The following is a 22,107-nucleotide window of genomic DNA, read 5'->3' on the forward strand; positions in this document are numbered from 1 at the left end:
CTCATATTTCATTTAGAGTATGTAACATTACTCAGAAATTAGTGAAATTCTTGAAACTCCACAGTCGAAATTACCGGGAGGGCAATCAGATGACAATGGCTACAGATACAGTGATTAATCAGTGTGTTCATATTAAGGCATGTCATGCCTACAGTGAAAGCATTGACGATCAAAAATAAAGAACATTAGTGCCCTCTGGTGACATGACTACATTTCATTAATATGCAAGGTCCTCCTGCTCTTAAAGACAAAATATATGAGGTAATGAAAACACAGTGAGTCCACGTGGGTACAGGAGGTGCGAAACTTGCACCGTGCCCGTTTAAAGGTCACCTTTCACATGAAACTCTGACCAATTGACCTGACAGCGCTGGTGGATAAGTCATCAATCACAACAACAACATAGATGACACTGCTGGAGCAACGGTCAACACAGGAGACATGAGCCTCATTTATCGAACTGAGCACAAGGGGGATGCCTTTACTTTTCATTAACAGGAGGAAAACATCAATAAGTGGCGCTATGAATCAGAGTATTCACAGATGTATAAAGCTTTTAGACATCAATCCTGTTTCTGACTGAACTACAGTGAAAGCTTAAGAGATTTAAAAAAGAAGTAAAGCCGCATATTATTTAGCCGTTTTTTAAAGCCACCAGATAGATAAAATATTGAGTCTAATTAAAGTCACTCCCTAAGCTTGACTTCATAAATTTGAAAGATATCAACAGACTACAGCCACTTTTCTAAGATATTATGGTGGCTGCTGACTGCTCCTGACAAAAAATGTATAGTTTTATTTTTTTTAAATGATAGAATTGAACTTCAAATCCAATAAATCCTTAAACACTGAGAGCGATCCTGCTGGATAGGAAACCTGTTTGATAAATGAAGCTCAGCGTCATTACAGAGACTGAAAGCTGCTGATCTCAAGAGAGTTTCAAACAGGAAATGATTTCCCAGCTGTCTGTTGGCTTTAGAGGCATATTATTGGTTGATGTCACAAGGTCAACCCATCTCTCCTTGGGAGAAATAAGTTCATAATTTATTCAGCTTCTAATTGTGTCACGGTCCCCGTGCCTGCTCGGCTGGCCCTGTGTGGCTACATGTTATGTTTTGTCTTTTCTCTCTCTCCTCTCTCTCTGCTCGCTGCCTGGGCGGAGCTCATTGTGAGCTCCCGGCCTCCACCACCTGTAGGCAATCACCTGTGGCTCCTCACCCTGTTTGCTCCCGCTACTTAAGGCAGTGACTGAGAGCACCTCGCCGCTGGACTATTGAATAACGCTCGTCAGTGCTACTTTAGCCTCAGCCAGTTTTGAGCTCTGTCCGTAAAAGTTCCGTGCTAACCCTTTGTTCTCTGTATGCAGATTTCTCGTGTTTTGGTTTGGAGACTCTGGACGCTTTTCCCGACCCCGCTCTGCACCCCTGGGAACCCTGGCCCCCTTCTCCCTCACCTGTATATAGTGCACCTGGAGTGTGTAAATAAACCTGTTTTTCTGAGACTTCAGTCTGCGCCGAGTCCTCCCTGCTCCTCCGTGACAAATTGAGTGTTTGCTTTTGATTTTAAACTGGCTCACACGTTATTGAAAACAGCCTATTTAACCATTACTGAAGTCAAAAGTTCATCTGTTTATGTTCCGTGAAAGCAAGTCCAGCTGAAAAGACGTCTATAAGGGCAATCAAGAAAAACCTTTAAAAGATAGTTTGGGTTGAATTGAATTTGCGCTATACACTGTAAGTAAAATTGAAATGAACTGAAGGTGAACTTCTAAAGAAACAAAGATGAGGGTCTATCGTGTGGCAATTTGAGATCAGCAGCCATCATCTTAAGGCATTTTTCAGACGCAAATGCATATAGCCACTGTGTTCATAAACACATTGCTGCCTCCTTTCTCCAGGCATTTTTTAACACGCACTCCTCAATGGCTAGGTCTGGTAAAGATGACCAGTTATTAAACACTTTATCAGACATATGCCTGGTAGCAGGGTGTCTAAACTGTGAGCTCTCTCAGTGCCCACAGGGGCATGGCCTTGCCAATGCTTTATTGGAATCAAGTGCCTAGTGGATGGAAAAATAAATAAATAAAAAAGAGCTTTCATTGCAGTAAGGAAAAGCAGTGTTACCATGAATTCCAAAAAGATAAACAACAGATGCAGTTCAAGTATTTCAGTGTTAGTAGCAGCACATGTTAGATTTTATACTGATGGGATTCAGAAAGAAGCCACAGATGGATGTAAACGGCAGGCGAACACTGGCACAAAACTGCAACCTGGTGTAACGGTCAACCCTCCACCGCCACGGCAACAACAACAGCAACCAGCAATTTTTAGCGAACACAAGGAAAAGGAGACGGAGATTACAGAGAAGGTGATTAAAGTATACACATCTCTTTTCTTTTTTTTCTTCTTTTTTTTTTGCTAAGGGGAACTACGAGGGTTGTCCGTCTCCATGGTTACACTCCATGGGAGAGAGGTTAGAGGTCAGGAGTTAGTGTTTAGCGGCAGGGCTGTAGGGAGTAGGGGGGCATCTGAACATGCGCCTCTGTGTTCATTTAAAGGTGACAAGATGTGAGGAGAAGCAGCAGAAATTAGCCTGCAGGGTTTACGCCGCTGTGCTGCAGTCGGAGTCGAACAGCCATTGCGGGATGCTGAAATGTGCATGTATGGCATTTCCCTCACTCACATTTCCCAGGCAGATTATGAGTAATCATTACTAACCCTTTGTGCCCTCGGGTGTGCTAGCATTGGATGGATTACTATAGATGGTGGAAATTAGATTAAACAAGAACAACAACAAAAAAAACAGGTCTTAAAATGTGCAGCCTGTATTTTATGCAACACTGTGACATTTATGGATTATGGCTTTTTTTTAAAAAGGCCTTTGGCTAAACAGCCCCAGTTATTCATAAGAAAATGTGGGCCTAAGGAACAGAGACATAATGGAGATTACAAAAGTAGGTGAATTTAATAAGCTGTCATGCGTGATAACAGCCACATCGAGAAGTTCAATTTGATGATTGACTAGCAGTGGCGACTAGACAACTAGGAAACAGGGACAGTGGAAGGGTAAGGAAAGGAAAGGAAAGGAAAGGAAACTGGAGTGGCACTGCCCCTGCCTCATTACAGCCCTGCTCAGGGGAAAGTCTCTTACCAGCTTTGGACCAAGACTCACTTGAGCGTGAGGCGCGGATCTCCATATGGGGCATAGGGAGAAATGTTTAGTACGAACTCCTTGGGCGGATAGGAGCTCCACCTCTGCTGCACTGTGCTGCTGTCATTGTTATTCCAAAAGTCTCTGTCTAGATCACTGTGGCCAGAGAGAGAGACAGGTCAGAGCAACACAACTATGGACAGCCTCGGCACCAACCAACCATTCCCAACAGCCGCTCCTCGTTTTGGAGACGATGCAAGGTCGGTTTGAAGAAGAGGGTTGTTCTTAGAGCTGCGTCAAATGGGAGTTTGAAACAAAACAAGTCCAGATTCATTTCTATCTTTCTATATGAAGTAAACAAGCCACCATAGTGGTGTGACTGAAAAGTAAATAAATAAATTTTAAAAAAACAGCAGCCTGGAGGAAAAAGGCATTCACTGAAAGCTTTTTATAGCAATGTACTGTAGCAAAGACACAGAGACAGAAAAAAAGGAGATAGAGCAAGAGAAGAATTATACTCTGATGAATACATACAGCATGTGATTACATTCTGTTCATTAAGCATGGTACCACTGATGAGAGACATTTGAGTAAACATTAAGAAGTCTGGCCCCCGTCCTTCGCGTGAGCAGTGAGAAAGCGTGAACACATGAGACAGAAGGCAGAGAGGTAAACTGCAGACAGTCATAGAAGGGGAGAAAAAGGTGAGCAGAATCACTGATGTCATACAAATCACACAGCAGTGGTCAGAGCTGCAGCGCAGGGACAGAGCGGGAGAGAAAGGCGATACACAAAGAGAAGGAGTTCAAAGCTGAAATGATCAACAGAGCACAGCGATGCTGCTGGAGCCAGTGAGAGAGAAAATGCAAGAAATTAAGAGTTTAAAACAACCCAAGTCAGAATACATTCACAGAAGCTCGTCTTTAGTGCTCAAAACCGTTCAAACGGAAAATAAAAACACGGCGCACACACGGAAAAATAAGCTGGAGCGAAATCAGGCTACAGGAGAAAAGAAGTGATGAGCAGGTTAACAGAGGCATTTTGTGGAATAAAGTGGAATACTCTGAATTATGATTCTGACATTTTCTGGTACTGACCTATGGCCTTGTTTTATCAAGAACAGAAAATACCTTAATACTAGTTTGAGCCCTGCAAGAAATGTTAGAAAAAACACATCCTCCTGAGCATTTCACTGTGAATGCTCGAGTCCCCGCTTGTTTTACTTGACCCTGAACCGTCTTAAGCGATGCAGATGTGCGGCACTTAAAGGAGACCTGTCTTACATCCAATAAGATAAGTGCAGGAGCAGACTCGTCCAGCCAAAAGCTTCACAGGTAAGATAATGCAGATTTAATCTTTACTGATTAAATCACTAACCTTTCATTTAATGCCTCCTGAACATGCTCTTGTAGAGATTGCCCTCTTCAGGATAGAACAACGTGGGCTCTCTTTCTTTTTTTGTGTGGTGTACATCGAGGGACTTGAAGCTGAACCAAATGGACTTCATTATCACCAGATTTTTCTACCCATACCAGTTACCAGGCACTTACTTGATGGCTTTCTTCTCCCCTCGCCCACGTGCCGAGTCTGGAGTGTCTGCTGTTTCCACTCCTGGCTTATTCCTCTTCCCCTTGAGCCAAGAGCAGGGGGATGACAGAAAAATAATAAAAACCAAAGGTTAGCTTAGATTTCTCCTTTTGAAGCCGTGTTTTTTTCAGTCCTAAAATGAAATGTAAATGCCTCTCCTGTTATGTCAGGAACACTGTGTCATCAGTCCTTTACCTCACGGTCTCCTGATTACACTAATCAAAGTCAAATCATATCTGCAGTGAAGAGCCATTTCTGACTATGACTATGAGACTGGAGTGTCTGTTGTTTCCACTCCTGGCTTATGCGTCTCCCCCTTGAGCCAAGCGGAGGGAGGGGATGACAGAAAGCAGAGAAACAAAAGGTTAGCTTAGATTTGTCCTTTGAAGCTGTGGTTTTGCTGTACTAATTTCAAGTGCGAATGCGTCTCCTGTTATCTCAGGAACACCGTGCCATTGGTCCTTTACTTCTTGGTCTACTGATTACACTAATCAAAGTCAAATCAAATCTGCAGTGAAGAACCATTCCTGACTATGACTATCATTCGCACCACCCTAAAAATTTACATAGCAATTGCCTGTTGAAGGTAATCTGCTGGGTGTTGCAGAGAAGCCTCTTGAAAGTCCTGCAAAAGCCTTATTTCAAATAGCTAGCACATTACCTGCAGTAACCAAAAAGTAAGGTCGGCTGTGGGCATTCTTCTGGAAAAGCTCATTTCAATTAAAGGTGCTTAACACATATGTCATACTGAAGGTAAGCTCTATTGACACTTTGCTGGAAGTGGAATAAGGGGGGAGATCAGTCTGAAAAGTCCCTATCCCACAAAATACAGTGAATGCAACTCTGAAAGTGATGCTCTGATACACATTGAGGATAGGATGGATAGGATTCTCCTATCTCCTTGTTGCATTTCGCTCTAGTAGCCATGAAAAGCCAGAATCTGGTAGCCCAGCTAATTACAAAGCAGCAACACGGTGCATTTAGGCAAGTAAAGTCGACGTCCTGCTGAAGATCACACTAAGCATTAGAATGAGGAAGAAAGGTGATTGAAGTGACTTCGAATGTGACATAGTTCTTGGTTTCAGATGGGCTGGTCTGAGCATTTATCTACTGAGATTTTCCCAGACAGCCATCTCCAGGGTTTACAGATAATCTCCCAAAACAGAGAAAATAGTCAGTGAGCAGCAGATCTCTGGGTGAAAATTGTTATGTGAGGGCTGTGAGCAGGCAGGAATGGTGGACCCAAAGTGCAGAAGCTCGGAGGCAAAAGGTGAACTCAAAAAGGTAACAAAACTGAGACTCCAAATAAACTCAGGCAAGCAGACAGAACACACAGCATCGTAAACGGTAGATCACGACACAGAGAAACACAGGGCTTAAATACACAGAAGGAGCAATCAGGGAATGGGTAACAGGAGGGAAACACAGCTGGGGCAAATCAGGCCTAACGAGACAAAGGAAGCAAAACCAGACGCATTTACATGACACAGACTTTCAAAGTAAAACAGGAAACATAACACAGAGACGCGAAATTACAGACAGACTCACAGGCAGGCACTACAACAGAGGGAACAGAGACGTGGGACCAGGGCAGACACAGACACTGACTGGACACGGGGATATAGCAGACAGGCGAGACAGCAAGGATTACACAGAGACATAAACCATAAGACAGAACTCTAACAAAGAAACCAAAGAATAGAAATGATAAATAATATAATAAACTCAAAAACACTGGGTGAACGACCCAGGCATCCTAACAAAAATGTCTTGTTGACATCAGAGGTCAGAGGAGAATGGCCAAACTGCTTCGAGCTGATAGGAAGGCAACCATAGCTCAAATAATCACTTGTTACAAAGGTTTGCAGAAGAGCATCTCTGAAATGATAGCACATTGAACCTTGAAGCAGGTTGGCTACAGCAGCAGTAGACCACACTGGGCACCAACAACTACAAAAACACTAGAAGATCGGAAAATTGTTGTCTGGTCTTGCGAGTTTCCATTTGTGCTGCAACAGTTCAGATGGCAGGGTTAGCACGGATCAGTCCAGCCTTGTAACAACATTTCAAGCTGGTGGTGGTCTGTTGGTTTGGAAGAGATTTTCTTGGCAAAACTTTGGATCCATTAGTACAAACTGAGCATCTTTTGAATGCCGTAACCTACCTGAGTAATGCTACTGACCATGTCCATCCCTTTATGACCACAGTGGGCCCATCTCCTGAAGACGGCACACTATGCCAAAGAGCTCAGATCTTCTCAAACTGGTTTCTTGAACGTGACGGTGTGTACACTGTACTCAAATCAGTCCATAGTCACCAGATCACAATCCAATCAGTAAAGGAAGATTATCATCATGGGTATGCATTCCCCAAATCTATGTGATGTTATCGTGTCAACATAGGAATGTTTCCAGCACCTGTTAACTCTATGCCATGAAAAAATAAGGCATTTCTGAAAGCAAAAGGGGGTCCTGTACCCAGTACTACCATGGTAGATCAAATCTAGATCTAAAAGTGGTTGGTGAGTGTATTTTTCCACGTCATTTTGAAATCACATTTGCTTTAATAACAAAACTAATCATAATTTTGATCTTAATAACATGTAGAGAAAACACAAAGGAAAAATCAACCACATATTCTGACTGCCTCTGGACTGACTCACTTCTACATGATCGATGCTCAGACAAAGCGAATCTATATGGAAATGCAAATGTGTCAGAATCTATATACTGAATCCCAGCAGGCAAACTGACACTGTGGCTTTGGATCCTGTTGAACTAGTTTCAAAGCCAGTGTTGACAATAACACTGCTGAGAAAAAATGATAAAGCCCACACAGCTCTACTGATAATATCCATTGCACACAGTGAAACAAAGCCACTCGCCTATTGTATAATCAGCGCTAACCTAAATTGGAAAGGTCCCCAAATAAATAAAGACTGATCTGACAGGATGACTCGCTGAACAGCTGCATACAAGAGGTGTATGTAGCTGTTATTATAGACACAGAGCTGCACTGAGCACATGTCCTCAGCCTATTCATGAACTTTTAAAGCACATTTTTGATATGACATGCTGGCTAGAGACCTAAAACCAGCGATTATGATTTCTTACACCATTCCCTATACAAATACTTGCACATAGGCAAACACAGTATTCTTGAACAATCATTTCTGGGAAGGCAGAACTGTCTGTATTTCTGTGAAGCGAGGACAAACTATCAAAGGAAACTCATGCATCATTCAACGCTATCGTGAAATTTTCAGGAAGGTGGGAAGACACAGATGATGAGTGAGAGTCCAGTACAGAAAGAGGGCTGAAAATAGAAATCAAATTTGAAAAAAAAAAAAAGAAAAGAAACAGAAGATGCTACCAGAAAGGAGAGAAAACAAAGGCGGTGCAGAACAGCGTGAGAGACAAAGAGATGGGAGGAGGGGGGACAGGTGCAAATAGTGAACTGAGTGAAGCAATGAGTGACAGATAGTCCCGAGCGGGTTGGATGTGAAAACAAGGAAAGAGTCGAACACTCTGCAGTGGGCACTGAGTGACAAACACACATCTGTCTTTCCGTGCACGTGCACACACACACGCACAGCTTCAAATCCATCTCCTCTTCACTCTTCCTTCGGCTCATTCACAAGAATGGATGGCAAACACTCTGCTTCTGCCTTCATGGGAGGTGTGGAGGCTACAAAAATAGTGATGAATACAACGGCACAGACATGAGACGAGAAATAATGAAGAAAATGAAGTCAATATTTCAAATGGCGGCTGAAAAAAAAAGTGTTTTTTGTCTTCTTCTTTAATGGCAGGGAGTTTACAACGATCATAGTATTGGGTGGCGTCTGGCTCTGTGCCATTACTTCATAATAGTTCCAACTCTTATGATGAAGCAATTATAAAAGATACCCAAATTGCACTGAGGCTCCACTTAGAGAAAAAAAAAATCCACTAATACGTTTTAACAATCAAACTGCAGCAGAGCAGGTTACAAATTAAATTATTGGAATATAGAAGGGCTGTAGAGCAGGACGTAGTGGAACTAAGAACCCAAGGCTCTCCAAAAAAAAAGAGTAATTAGGCAATTAGCAAACATTTTCAAATATTACATAATCAGCATTGAAAGCAAAATAATACTTTTGGTTGAATAAATAGGCAATGTCTTGTTCTTTATCAGCTCTGGCTTCTCTCAGCTGTCTCAATTAGTTTTAGTAATCTGTTCATAAACTTTACAGATGGAAACGTCATTTTGCAATATATATCATTTAAATGCCTGCAAAAGAGTTCAAGAGTGACAGCGGGCCCTAAATCCTGAGTTTTTTGGATGCATTGTGCTTTTAAGTTTTATTGTGCCACTTTATGTTGCTGCAGATTATGCAAGCGCCTGGCAGTTTGTCCCCTCAATTGTGCAAATAAAATATAATTTTGTTGAAGCCATGTTTGGAGGTCTTTTTTATCAAGGACTAAAGCAAGCCACTCTAAGGATAAGAAGACAGCGAGTTCTTTAAATCAGGCCAAAATAATGTGTTTAAATTTGAGTGAGTGGAAAAAATGAATTGAGTCAGGTCAGGTGACATTAGCAAAATACTGCATCTCAATACTGAATGCCTCAGTTTGTTTTTCATTCCTGATGAAGAGCTGCCCTTTTTATAACCTTCATGTGAATGATTCATTTCTGTTGCATTAAATATTGCAAAATTGGAATTTAAAAGCTTTACAACAGGTTTAATAGAATCACTGCCATTGGCTCCCTTTTCTGATGCTGTTATTCATTTGTCGATCTTAAGTATTTGCTGTGGTTTCCTCTCTGGGTGGGGTTAGCAAGGATAAGCAAGCTTATTAAAATTTCAAAAATGTTCCAAGTAACTCTTATCTATAGCCCTAAGGCTTTCAATCTTTTTAGTTTTTGAGCTGTCACTTATTAAATTTGGGGAAATTTATTAAGGAAAACCAGCAAATATGTCAACTATTGGCTAACCATTCATTCTAGACATGTAGTCTTTCATGCTTCATCATGTCTTGAAAACTCGCTGGATGCCCTTTTTTGGAGAAGAAGAAGTTTTTATATGATACAATATTCAGGGTTCAATGTAGTGATATGGCCATGTAAACATTAGACAATTTAAGCTTTTTTATTGTTGCTTTTTTTACTGGTGTAATTTTACTATGCCATCTGAAACAGGTCATTTGTAAATGAGATATTGAGTCTAAATCAGAATACCCGTATAAATAATGGTTAAATAAATATGGGTTTGCAGCTTTAACCAATTCAACTCTTCTGTGAAGGCTTTCCACAAGGTTTAGGAGAGTGTTTATGTGAATTTTCACCTCTCTTCCAGAAGCTAATTTGTGAGATCAGACGCTGATGTTGGATAACCCTGGCTTGCAGTCTGCTGTAATTCATCCCAAAGGTGTTCTGGCAGGTTGAGGTCAGGACTCTGTGCAGGCCAGTCAAGTTCTTCCACTCCAGACTTGCAAAAAAGGTTTGATTTTGCCTTGTGCATGGGTGTGCACTTATGTTGAAACAGGAAGAGACCATCTCCAAACTGTTCCCACAAAGTTGGGAGCGTGAAATGTCTTGGTATGCTGAAGCATTAAGAGTTCCTTTCACTGGAACCAAGGGGCTGAGCCCAACTCCTGAAAAACAACCACAACACTATAATCCCCGCTCCACCAAACTTTGGCACAATGCAGTCAGACAAGTACCGTTGCCCTGGAAACCACCAAAATCAGATTACTCCATCTGACTGCCAGACGGAGAAGTGTGATTCGTCACTCCAGAAAACACATCTCCACTGCTTGCCAGTGAGTCCAGTGGTAACGTCCTTTACACCACTGCATCCGATGCTGTGCATTTCGCTTAGTGATGTAAGACTTAGATGCAGCTGCTTGGCCATGGAAAACCCATTCCATGAAGAATACACAGTCTACACACTGTCCTTCAGCTAATCTAATAGCCACGTGAACTTTGGAGGTCTGTAGCGATTGACTCTGCAGAAAGTTGGCGACCTCTATGCACCTCTGCATCTGCTGACCCCACTTTGTGATTTTAGAGTGACCTATTCTTTCACAAATGTTTGTAGAAGCAGTCTAACGCCTAGGTTCTTGATTTCATAGACCTGTATCCATGGAAGGGATTGGCACACCTGAATTCAATAATTTGATTGGCTGAGTGAATACTTTTGGCAATATAGTGTAACTTGCCAGCTGTCTCCAGAGAGACAGTGTCTGAGCTACATGACCAACAAACTAATTCAGCCCACACACACACAAACATAGACACATGTATTTACTTTTGTCATTGATATAATCTGATCAATACTTCTTGTTTTGTAAGAGAGCGTTGACTTGATGTTGACTCTACCGTACTCCTTTTAATTAGCCACCTTACCCAAAACTGAGTTTTCTCATCTAATTTGTAAGACTTGCTGTTTCTTGTTGTTCAGTAAGCTACGTCTTCTTTTGTCTTATTTTTGTCTAAAACAGAGCGAATTAAGACTGTACAGGCTATTCTGAATTATTAACTACTACTTATTAACTTGCCGATTCTCTTTGTTTTCTGTATTTGCTCCATCAGATAAGTGAGCGCAGACGAGTGAACAAAGGCTTGATGCTGGACTGCCCAGGGTAAAGCTGAGGGTTTTCTTGAAGGAACACATGAGAGGAGACTGAGTGAAACTACCACTTTCTCTGTCTCTGCTGGCAGTGCACTGCCTTCCAACACCCAGCTGTGTTTGTTTGCTGTGAATTAGCAGGCAGCAAGAGTCTACATGCTCGCTCAATATTACCCACATCACACCATAATTAGAGAGGAGTGCACTATTAAAATGGTCGTCTGCTGCTAAATCATCAAGTGATCACTGAGTTTTTAGCATTTGTCAAAACATTTTTATATACGTATGTGTACCTGTAGTATTTTCTGACATGAAGAAGTATGTAATGGCGGAAAGATAAGGCACAGAAAGAACCGACACTGCTTTCCGTCATTGAACGTGACAGGTCAAGAATCCAAACGTTTACATACTGTGCAGTTACTGTAATTTTCCCGATGATTGTGACAATTCTCCTTTTGAAATTTAGCAATTATCAATTTTCACATCTCCCCCCTCCTCCGATGAATGTAATTACTATCATCCCATTAACGACTGTGAACTCCTGACATCCACTTAATGTAAGCAAAGTGCCGAATGTTGTTGATACAAGCCCAACAGGGACTGAATCAGGCTGCGACTGTGGTCAGGTCCAATCTCAACCTCACTCACAACTATGTCATGGATCAAACAGCACAGGGCTCACAGGAGCAGGCGGAGAGTTTCTGAATGCCAAACAGCCACTGCTGCCCAAACAGATGTTAGCTGCATCACCTCTGATATCTCAAAATCTCTCCCAACACCTACAACACAAGCCCCCGCTGACAGTCCTCAGCTTCTCAACGCACGAGCTCATCACTGCATTATCGTCTGTACTTCCTTTAGTTGTCAGGATGGAAGAGCACAGAATAATTACTTGACTAAAAAAAGCAAATATTAAAAAAATATTAATTGATGCCAGCGAGTTTATAAACAGCCATGAGCAAACAGGAAGCCTAAGGAGAAGCATTCAATTTGTAATACTTCCAGGGGGCTTAAATAACAGAGAGCTAAGCAAGAAGGAGGCTTCAGGATGACTGCACATGAGGACTTTTTAAATAAAAACCCACTGCACTGGTTGCCAGCTCTAAAACACCGAAAGCAACACTCGCCCAAAATGTCTTGTCTACTAACCTATGAATCATAAGCGAAAGTGGCATGGGCCCACTCGCAACTGACACGTGAAGCTTCAGGCAAACATTTGTTTTTATGAAAGCTGACACTGTCAAAGAGTACACTCAGAAATATCAAAAATTAGAGTTTTAGACATGGACTGGCCCGTGGTGGCTTTAGATAAAATGAGCATCAAATGATCGAATGCTGAGAGCTTTTTTCCTAATGACAGTATCATGTGAATAAAAAAAACAAAAGCCTGTGTGATTTTGTATCATACCATATATTGCAGGTATTTAAAATAACAGGGCTTAGTTGGAAGTTACTGTGATAAAGCAAATTATACTGTATGTGCACTCTACTCATGCTTTCAGGCAATATGTCGCTGCCACGGAAAATAACAGAGATAAAGAGCTCCAGCTAAGTGTGGATGCGGAAACCTTTTGTAGTGCAATTTATGTTAGAAGAACAGATTATATAGCTGCCAAGCCTTCATTATTGTTAGCCCCATATACAAAATAGGCATTTTGAAGACGATAAGATTAACGTGGGAAAATGATTTTGAACAAGATTAGCAGTTTTTGTGCTTCGTCAAAGTGCGCTGTTTTACCAATAACAAGTTTCTCATCAATGCAAATGACCGCCATTCATCTCAGTCACACTTAATTATTTTGTACATCAACCGTCTGCGTTTAATGTGGTTTCACACCAGTGGGCGGCTGACATTTTTCTCAAAATAAGTGGTCCAAAGATTACAAAGGCCTTAATTAACATCTTAATGCCACTCTGTATAACCCCCCGCCACAGCACACACACGCACAAAAGCACACGCTCTGATGTAAACAGTGTAAGATGCACAGATAAGAAAAAAACATAAGTACGCAAATTGGTATCTTCAATGAGATGGTCATCCTGTGCCTGAGGCACAGTTTTTTAGGTTTGTCAATTTAGACTTGTTGTTTATATGAGCCTGGGAAGTTTTTTTTAGCCTTCATAAATTAATGGCACAGAATTATAATACCTATTTCCCTCTTGCCAAATACCCTCATGTCAGACCTGGTTTCCTGGCACCTCTCAGGTGGAGCAGTAGGCTGGTTTTTCTAGTTTTCTGGAGCTTGTGCACATGTTTCTCATCAGCTCATCAAGGATGCAGTATTAAAGACCGGCTCAAGCGGAATTGTTGCCTCTTCGTTGGTGGTAATCAGGGTTTGTAGTGGTTTCTCACGGTTCCGTTCTCCATGAAATTCCTAACCTTGCTTTCTGTTCTGTTTCTCTGGTGAGTTGCCTGGTGCGAAGACAGCTGGAAACACGTCTCTGAATTTCCTTGCCCTGTGGAAAGTTTCTGGACCACTCCTTCAAACTCGGTTCACCTGCGCTCTCATGCTGGTTTCCTCCTGCTGAGGGAAAAATGCTTTCCAGTTTCTAATCTGCCTGCCCATTTTCCACCCCATACTCTCCCCTCCAAGCTCCAAGCTTTAAGGAGGCAACTTTCCTGTCCAAATATACTGTTCAGTTGTTTCTTGTCCCTGAATCCTGGATTTGGCTCCATATTTATTGGCATTATGACAAAACATAATGGAGGGTTTAATGTAATGACTGAGATCTTGAATTTGGTTGAAGATGTAGGCTTACCAGACACGATTAGGTACTCATTTGTTTTCCTTCAGAACTATCTTAATTCTTCATTGCATAGATTAAACAAGGGGCTGGAAACAGTCCTCAAAGGTGCTTTACTGGTTTGAGATCTGGTGACTGCAGGCCATTAGAGTACTGCTATGTTCAGGAAACTAGCTTGAGATTATCTGAGCCTTGTGACATGGTGTGTTATTTTAAAAAGATGGGTACACGGTCTTGGCATGGTCAGCAACAGTACTCAGGTAGTTTCCACTCAGGGACCCAGAGTGAGCCATGAAAATATATTGCACACCATTAGACAATGACCAGCCTGCACAGTTTCTATAAGGCAGGATGGATCCATGCTTTCATGCTGTTTTTGCCTAATTCTGACCCTACCATCTGAATGTTAAAGGACCAATTAAGACTCATCATATCAGGACATTTTTCTTTTCAATATTCAATATTTTATTTTGTTTTTTTGCACCTGTATGAATTGTAGTCATTGGTGCCCAGTGTGGTCTGCTGTGGCTGTAGCCAATCTGCTTCATGACTTGACGTGCTATGATTTCAGAGATGCTCTTCTGCAAACCTTTATAACAAGAGAGTTGAGTTCCTGTTAGCTTCCTTTCAGCTTGGAGCAGTCAGGCCATTTTCCTCTGACCTCTGTCATCGACAAGGTATTTTTGCCCAGAGATCTGCCGCTCACTGAACATTTTCTCTGTAGAGATGTTGGTGTGGGAAAATCCCAGCAGGTCATCATTTTCTGAAATACTCAGACCAGCCCATCTTGACCTTGTCTAAATGTATAAATGCACTGAGTTGCTGCCATGCCACTGGCATTAACAAGGATGTGAACAGGTAAACCTAAAAAAGGGGAGGTGAGTGTATTCCTCTTAGCCTTCTTTTCACAAATCAAATATTAGCTTAAAAGCCTGATTGTAATGTAAAATTACCCCATTTTTTAATTAAATCAAAGCCAGGTCCAATTAAAATAAATCAGTGATATTGGCTGCCTTCTTCTTTATTCTTGCTATTGTTAGAAAGCATGACATTTGCAAGAAGAAGAAAAAAGCTTTCTGTTTTATAGATGATAACATATCCAACATAGTGCTAGAAATAAGCTCCTGAAAACAATGCAAATAAAAACTATAAAAAAAACAACTATAATAACTGTGGTGTGAGGACAGTTGCCCACGCAGGGTCATAAGGCCTAAAGATCGGCCCCCTATCCCAGCCCCCTGCTCCTCTGTGGCTGCTGCACAGCACTATCACAGGATGGAAATAAGATCCATTTACAGCAGTGCTCTGGAGAGGACCTAAGGGACTTTCCAAGGTAGTGGCAGCAGAACTACCTCCATCCACAGCAGAAAACTGGGAGTCATTCACTGCTCCATTTACTTTAAAGTGGAATATCAAATATAATGTGATGTTCCACTGAAGCAAACAATAGAAAGCCTGTGTTGTACCTCTGTTGCATTTCAGCACAGATCATTTCCTCCCTATATGTTGTAATGGCATCAAGAAGTAATCTAGATACAGTCACCTTGCTGGCGATACAAATGATATTATGTAGTGAGACATGTGGTGTGTGGAGCCTGTTGCAGTGCCAAATTCTGCCATCTGTGGACCAGTAAGTTTAACAGCAGCGTGATGGTGAGCTCAAATAAATAGGAGTTGGAGCCAACAATAAATGTGAAATAGGTGACCCGTGTTCCTCGGTTGTACAAGCACAGGATGAACCTGAAACCAATTAACTTTAGAGGCATGTGAATATAAAAAAAAAAAAAAAAGAATCAGTCAGCCAAAGTGCCACCAGCCCATACCGCTCGGTCTGTCTAAAGAGTGGTTGCCTCCCTTTAATCAATCACATTTCATACCACATAATCACGATGACATGCCCCCTGTCAGAGGTCAGTCTTTTTGATCTGGTTCTTCCCATCGAGTGGACTGGTGCTGACGCTGTATCAGCACTCTTTAGAAATGCTGAGATGGTCATATTTAGGAGGTTAATTAGTACCCTACTACAGTGTTTATCAGCCTATTTCATCTAATGTACTCATACAGGCTGTCAGATGGACTCAACAACCCTTTCATCAACAGCACCTCATTAGAATTCATGTTAAAGTGGATGTGGATTACTTTCAGCTGTTTGCTTTTAGCGACAATATTGATCAGATTTTAAGCGAACTGTCTTAGCCATTTAACTATAAATACAACTAATACTCCATTAACAAGTGATCATAATATTTAGCAAACTATCTGAATGGTTTATCCATTAGTTTTAGCTCACAGTTTCATTGTTTTAGCTGTACTGTTAGCTAATGCCTTAACTAATAGCCACAGTTTAAGCTAGCTATGGTCATTCCTAAATCATTTATCTGTTCCTTTATGTTTTCTTTATTGTGATCCTTTTTGTTAGCTTATACCCATTCTTCTCAAAGCTGTTTAGTTCCACTCAATTGTTGAGTTAAATGTATTTTTGTGGCAAACACATGATAATGTTTCTATGAATCTCATAACCCATTTGGAAATCACTATAATGCTGCTTTTTACAGGGACTCCTTAGACTGAGAAAGGGCCTTGTCATTTTGCAAAAGTCTTTAAGTTGGTCCCATTGGATACATAGTTTCTTTCTAAACCTTTTACAGAGTACTTTCTATTGCATAATTGTTTGAGTTTTTAAAAAGCTGTATTATTCACAGGACAACAAAGAGTCAGTTCAAAGTCCATTCACTGCAAATATATGAATGTCTTATTTTTTATTGTTCAGTTAGAAACCATCTTATGATCCTGTCATCCTCTTCTGATAAACTTCTAGAAGAATCGATGAATAGCTGTTTAAAAAGTTAGATAAAATTAATTCTAATCCAGATACAGTGATTCAACTACTTACACACTAATTAATGATTAGCAGTTAATACAAAACACTGTAAAATCATTATTAATAATCCCATTTTGGTTAGTGCTAAGAAAACTCAAAATAATGAGGCAAAATGAGTTTTCAAAACTTGTTTCCAAGAGTTTTGGCAACTCAAATTTGTTGTTAAGCTAATTACTATATTCCTGTGAGGTGAACAGTAAAATTATAGCTTCAGCAGCATATATTTCTACCATCAAAACAAGTTAGAAATGTTTGTTGAATTTAAAAAAAGTTCCAGTTCCAGTTAGTAATGTAAAATTTGCATTTACAACTTTCATTTCCTCTGTTATTTCCCACAGTAAATCAATCCACATATATACCTTGGCACAGATTTCAATGCCAGATGCAATCCTCCCATTTATCCAGGCTTATGACCAGCAAGGGCTGAATACTAGTGCGTGTACTGGAAAAGTTGGATTTGTGTTTCCTGTCACTTCTAAATCAGGGAACTTATGCTTGATTCGCTATCTTGCTAACCTCACAGGAATATTGTAATTAGACAATTAATGATAATAATAAGTAATTAACAAGAAAATTCAACTTGCTAGAAGTAAAGTCAACAATAACAGTCAAGTAGCGCTAGCTGTTAATAACAAGACTACTACTTGCAATGCTGTATTTGAATTGTCAGTCCACAATTAATCCGTCCACATAAATTGTTGCGTTCGAAATTTCTCAACTGCACAAAATATTTGCACAGACTTTCTTAATAGCTGCACACATTGTACTTTTTTGATGATGCTCTGAAATGTCTTTTTTTTGTAGCAAACCCACACTGTTTATTTAAGGCTCTCTGATTACTGAAGGATAATGGGGTGGCAACAAATGTGACTGGAAGCTACAGTGTGTGTGTGTGTGTGTGTGTGTGTGTGTGTGTGTGTGTGTGTGTGTGTGTGTGTGTGTGTGTGTGTGTAAACTCACCAGCTTGCGCTGACACCAACCACAGACGCCACAAAGAGCCACCAGCCAAACAGCACACACTGTCACTGCAAGGGAGACCAGGAACACACTGAGGGACACTGAGCCTGTGCACAAACACACACACATACAGGAGGGTGGAAAGAGATTTTTTTTTAAATGTGAGTGATGGTTTTTGGTACACACACAGATATTTTCTTCAACATGTGTAAAATAGAAACATGGAGGACATTGTACATCATGTTGTCAAAGGGTGCAACCCAAAAGAAAGCAGGGATTTCTCTCACCACGTTTAATTGAATAGCCGAGCAGCGCTCCCTTTTTTTCTTTTTTTCTTTTTTACATTCTCATAAAAACCTAAGAAATACAATCTCATCACCAGCCCTTTCATGCCGGAGCGTTTCAATACCTTTCCAATAAGGAGTGGAGCCAGGCATCACTCAGATGCACACACATCACTGTCACTGTGTCACAGCTTGTTAAGTGACAGTCTGAAAGTGGAGGGAGGAGGGGGAGAGAGGAGGAGGAGAGGAGAGGCTGACAATACAAGAGAGCTCATGATTTATGGGTATCGGTAGATGCCCAGCGAGAGAGGTGGCTCTGGAAGAGAGTCATAAAAAAACATCATCTATTGCTGCTCACATGTGTCTCAGTGTGTGACTGAGTCAGAATAGATTCACACATCAGCACTCTTGAGTTTTCAATTCCACATTCTCTCACATTTAAAACAACTGGATGGGCTTCACTTTGCAGCACGAGGACAGACGGCCTCACTGAGCTTTTCTTATCTGCGCTGCAGGAAAGATGGCTATGTATTCAAATTCAGGATTTCTTTCTAACTGATTCTAAAACATACAGCGATAAATGGATGTCAGGATACATTTTCACACCCACAAGTGATAAACAATGACAAACAGGCAGGCTTTGGCTTTCAGTTACTGGGTTTGCCTTCCTCCCAGCTGCTGTCTTCTTTCCTTCCTTTGCTTGTCATAACTGCCCTTTCCATTAAGGATACACCAATATACCGGCCAGACGTGGGGCCGGTACTGGCCGTAGGCCTACAGGCAAATGCGATGGCATTAAGTAATGGCAGTGGTGTTGCATAAATTTTTGTGCCGGCCTAACGATTAAAGACAGTGGGATGAAGATGTCATGGTAGCTTTTCGTTGATTTAGGCGATTAAAATCTTAGGCATTGTATTAGAGTTTGACGTTTTGGATTAAAGTTATCCTCTGATTTCACTATACTCTGATTTCATTACTATTCTAGCAATTTTCAGCCTTGTTTCTTGCTTGATTAGTTTTATCGTTGCACTGTGATATCTGGTCCCTGTTTGTGTCACGCTCTGAGTTGGAGATTGTTATTCATCCCTCTATCTCGTCACGTCTGGATTATTGTAATTCGTTGTTTACTCATCTTAACAAAACGTCCTTGGAGCATCTGCGGGTTGCCTTCTAGGTACTCGCATGACACAGCGCTGCTAATTCAGCTGCAGAGACTCTCCATCAACTCCAGACTTTTTTTTTCTTTTAGAGTTTTGCGTGGACAAGCACAAGAACTTTACATCCATGCATCGCCAGGAGGTCTCTGAGGTCATGTGATCAGACTCAAAACTAGACAGAGATTTTGCAACACTGGAAAGCTCTCTCACTGAGACCTTTGGACGTGGCGATGGCTTTTCAAAGGCAATTTAAACTTGCCTTTCTGCATGGTGGTATAGCAGGTAGTTTTTTTGTAGTGTAGTGCTTTACACATTTGCCTAACAAGCAAAAAAAAAATCACAGCTTCAATCCTGGGAGACGACACGCTTTTCTGGAACGCATCGGCCCAGGAGTGAGTTCCGAGGTATCTGGAATGTGGCAATAGTCCCGTCTTCTCTTTGTCTGCTGTTAAAGTGTCTGTTATGCCTTCCTCTGTGAACTTGTGCACCTTTGGCTTCAATAAAAGGTTTTTTATTGTTATTTACATCCCACGTCCTGCATTTGGGTCCATCCTTCAGCACTCCACACATCAACTCCTTTCACAGAAGAGTTAAACGACTTCAAAACAGTCGAATTACTTCTTTATAACAAAGATGTCTTTGTGACCCTGACATAAAAGAGCCAAAATAAAGAGCCAAAAAGTATTTTAAACCTTGGCATCAGCCCATAATTTACCATCACTGCATCCTTACTTTTCATCTCCCTTCTCTGTCACATCTTTTGCCTTATTGTCCACCTTGCCATCTCCTCGGGGAACTGACGTGACTAGAAAGGAGTAATAGTGGCAGGTAATATTTCATAGGGAAAGTCTGAATGGGATCTCCATTTTATTCGCGCTTTCCCTCAACCTGAACCGCTGTTTTCAAGTCACTGAGACACCCGAGGCCACTTCAGAAAAGAGAGAGCAAACTCAACCACACAAGCATTGCCACACACGGAGTCTTTGTGGGACAAAGGATGGTTATTTTGTCTTATAACATTTTATTTTGGGGTGCAAAAGAATCATTTAGTTTGCGCATTAGAAAAAAAAAACCTTGAACCCTGGATGGGGAAATATAGGCAACACAGACTGTGCATCCCTTATAAAAATAAATAAATAAATAACAAGTAATGTCGTCCTTTTATTTTTCCTTTATCAATGTTCCTGCTGACTGTCCTCATTTCAGCTAAGCAAACAACCTAAAATGAGGAATAGTGTTGCCAGGTCCTTCTTTTTACCTGCCAATAGCTGGTTTGTGTTAGCCACCTTAGACTCTCAACAGGAGCCAGTAAATTATATCATTTATTACAGTTTAAATGCTTGTTTACCGGTGTGTCTGTCGATCCGCTTTTAAATATGTCCCTGCACCATTGTGACCAGCTAATGATTTGTGTACTCTGTGGAGCTTTCCTAGAAACAAGATTTGGCTTACATTCAGTGCTTTCTAAACAAAATGTCGGCATCCTTGACTTTTAACACAATGAACCTATTTCACACAGCGCCACATTTAATTTCATTATGTAGCAATAATAATGTTTTTTGCATTTCTTGTCAAGTTCTTACCACTCTTAGATCAGCTGTAAACTGAGAAAACAATAAACGCACAAAAAGCCTCGACCACGCAACTCCTTCAGCAGCTCTGTGTCGTGAGCTGCTTGCAGATGTTTCTGTGGATTTTCAGACTATAGCGACAGAAAGAATACGTGTCTTAACCGGCGCCAGCGGGAACTGAACTTTGCTCTGTGTGGCTGATGGAAACCTGCTTTTACACCTGTATCGCCTGCAAGATAAGAATCCTAAACATCTCAAACATTAGACACTACCTGAGTTTATCTCCTGATTACAGAGACTGACCCAGACTGGAAAAAAAGGCACAATCCAGCTCGACTGAACATGCACTGATTGTACAGATACAGTAGATATAATCAGCATAATAGTCTTTATCCATCCATCTGTCTTTATCAACAGACGGGCTACTAATGGTAAAGAAGAGCAAACATGCCCCTCTGAGCATGAGAGGGTCAGTGAAACGCACCCATATCCTGAATGATGATTATCTCTATTCATAGCGGTTTGAAAATAGATGCCATGTACTCTGCTACTGTATATTCACAGAGAAGTCAATAAAGCAGAGTCCATTAGATGCTATGACATCAGCGAAGGGAGTGATAGATCTTAAATAAGGAGAGCTGAACTAGTGTCCAGCTACGGCTTGTGGTAGCTGCAGAGCTAAGTGGCTCTCTGATGGCTGTTTTGAACTGTGGAAGAGGTTGGAGACTCAGGTGGATCTGTGAAAGCCAGCAGCTGATGTAGGGTCCTGTATTCTCTCTGAAGGTCGGAGGGTGTGGGGGGGTGTGCTTTATGAGCTGTGTCAGTCATGAGAGCTAAGGGAGTAAAAAGCTTCCAACTAAAACGCAGTCCAAAGAGGCCATGCTACTGCTCTCAGTAATGGACAGCTGACTTCTGCTTTCCACTTCATGGGATATGTGCTCCTTTTTTGGGAAACACTATAGACAGCTATAGCATGCAGGCTGAGGGATGACGAGAAGGAAATGCACTGCTTCTGCAGTATTATGAAGATATGCAAATCTTCAGCGCCACGGCTGTGGAGGAAAAAGAAGCATCATTAGAGTAAGAGAAGCCCGAACAACACGCAGCTATCACAGCACTCAGGAAATTCAATTTATCTTTCCCCGTGAACACTACAAAACTT

At 41.2% G+C, this 22,107-nt stretch overlaps 1 protein-coding gene and 1 long non-coding RNA gene across 2 annotated transcripts in view; one reads left to right on the top strand and one right to left on the bottom strand.

The window, feature by feature from the left end:
* The first annotated feature begins 1,221 nt into the window (after positions 1-1,221).
* Positions 1,222-1,501, top strand: LOC146704692 (uncharacterized). The gene is made up of 2 exons (XR_014921204.1): positions 1,222-1,286; positions 1,367-1,501. It is a non-coding gene; the product is annotated as an uncharacterized LOC146704692 (long non-coding RNA).
* Positions 1,502-1,527: 26 nt separating this feature from the next.
* The window catches only part of LOC146704693 (synaptotagmin-7-like), a 56,470-nt gene continuing 35,890 nt past the window's right edge, over positions 1,528-22,107 (bottom strand). The window contains exons 2-4 of the mRNA XM_085461988.1: positions 17,937-18,040; positions 4,701-4,780; positions 1,528-3,306 (exon numbers count right to left, since the gene is read on the bottom strand). Coding sequence (XP_085318114.1) covers positions 3,168-3,306; positions 4,701-4,780; positions 17,937-18,040 — 323 coding nt within the window. The 3' untranslated portion in view covers positions 1,528-3,167. The remainder of the gene's footprint in view (positions 3,307-4,700; positions 4,781-17,936; positions 18,041-22,107) is intronic.

The sequence above is a fragment of the Copadichromis virginalis genome, linkage group LG7, assembly GCF_057382275.1.
Source record: "Copadichromis virginalis isolate Kocher_CV1m ecotype Utaka linkage group LG7, C_Virginalis_male_GT1.1, whole genome shotgun sequence".
In the NCBI taxonomy this organism is placed as follows: Eukaryota; Metazoa; Chordata; class Actinopteri; order Cichliformes; family Cichlidae; genus Copadichromis; species Copadichromis virginalis.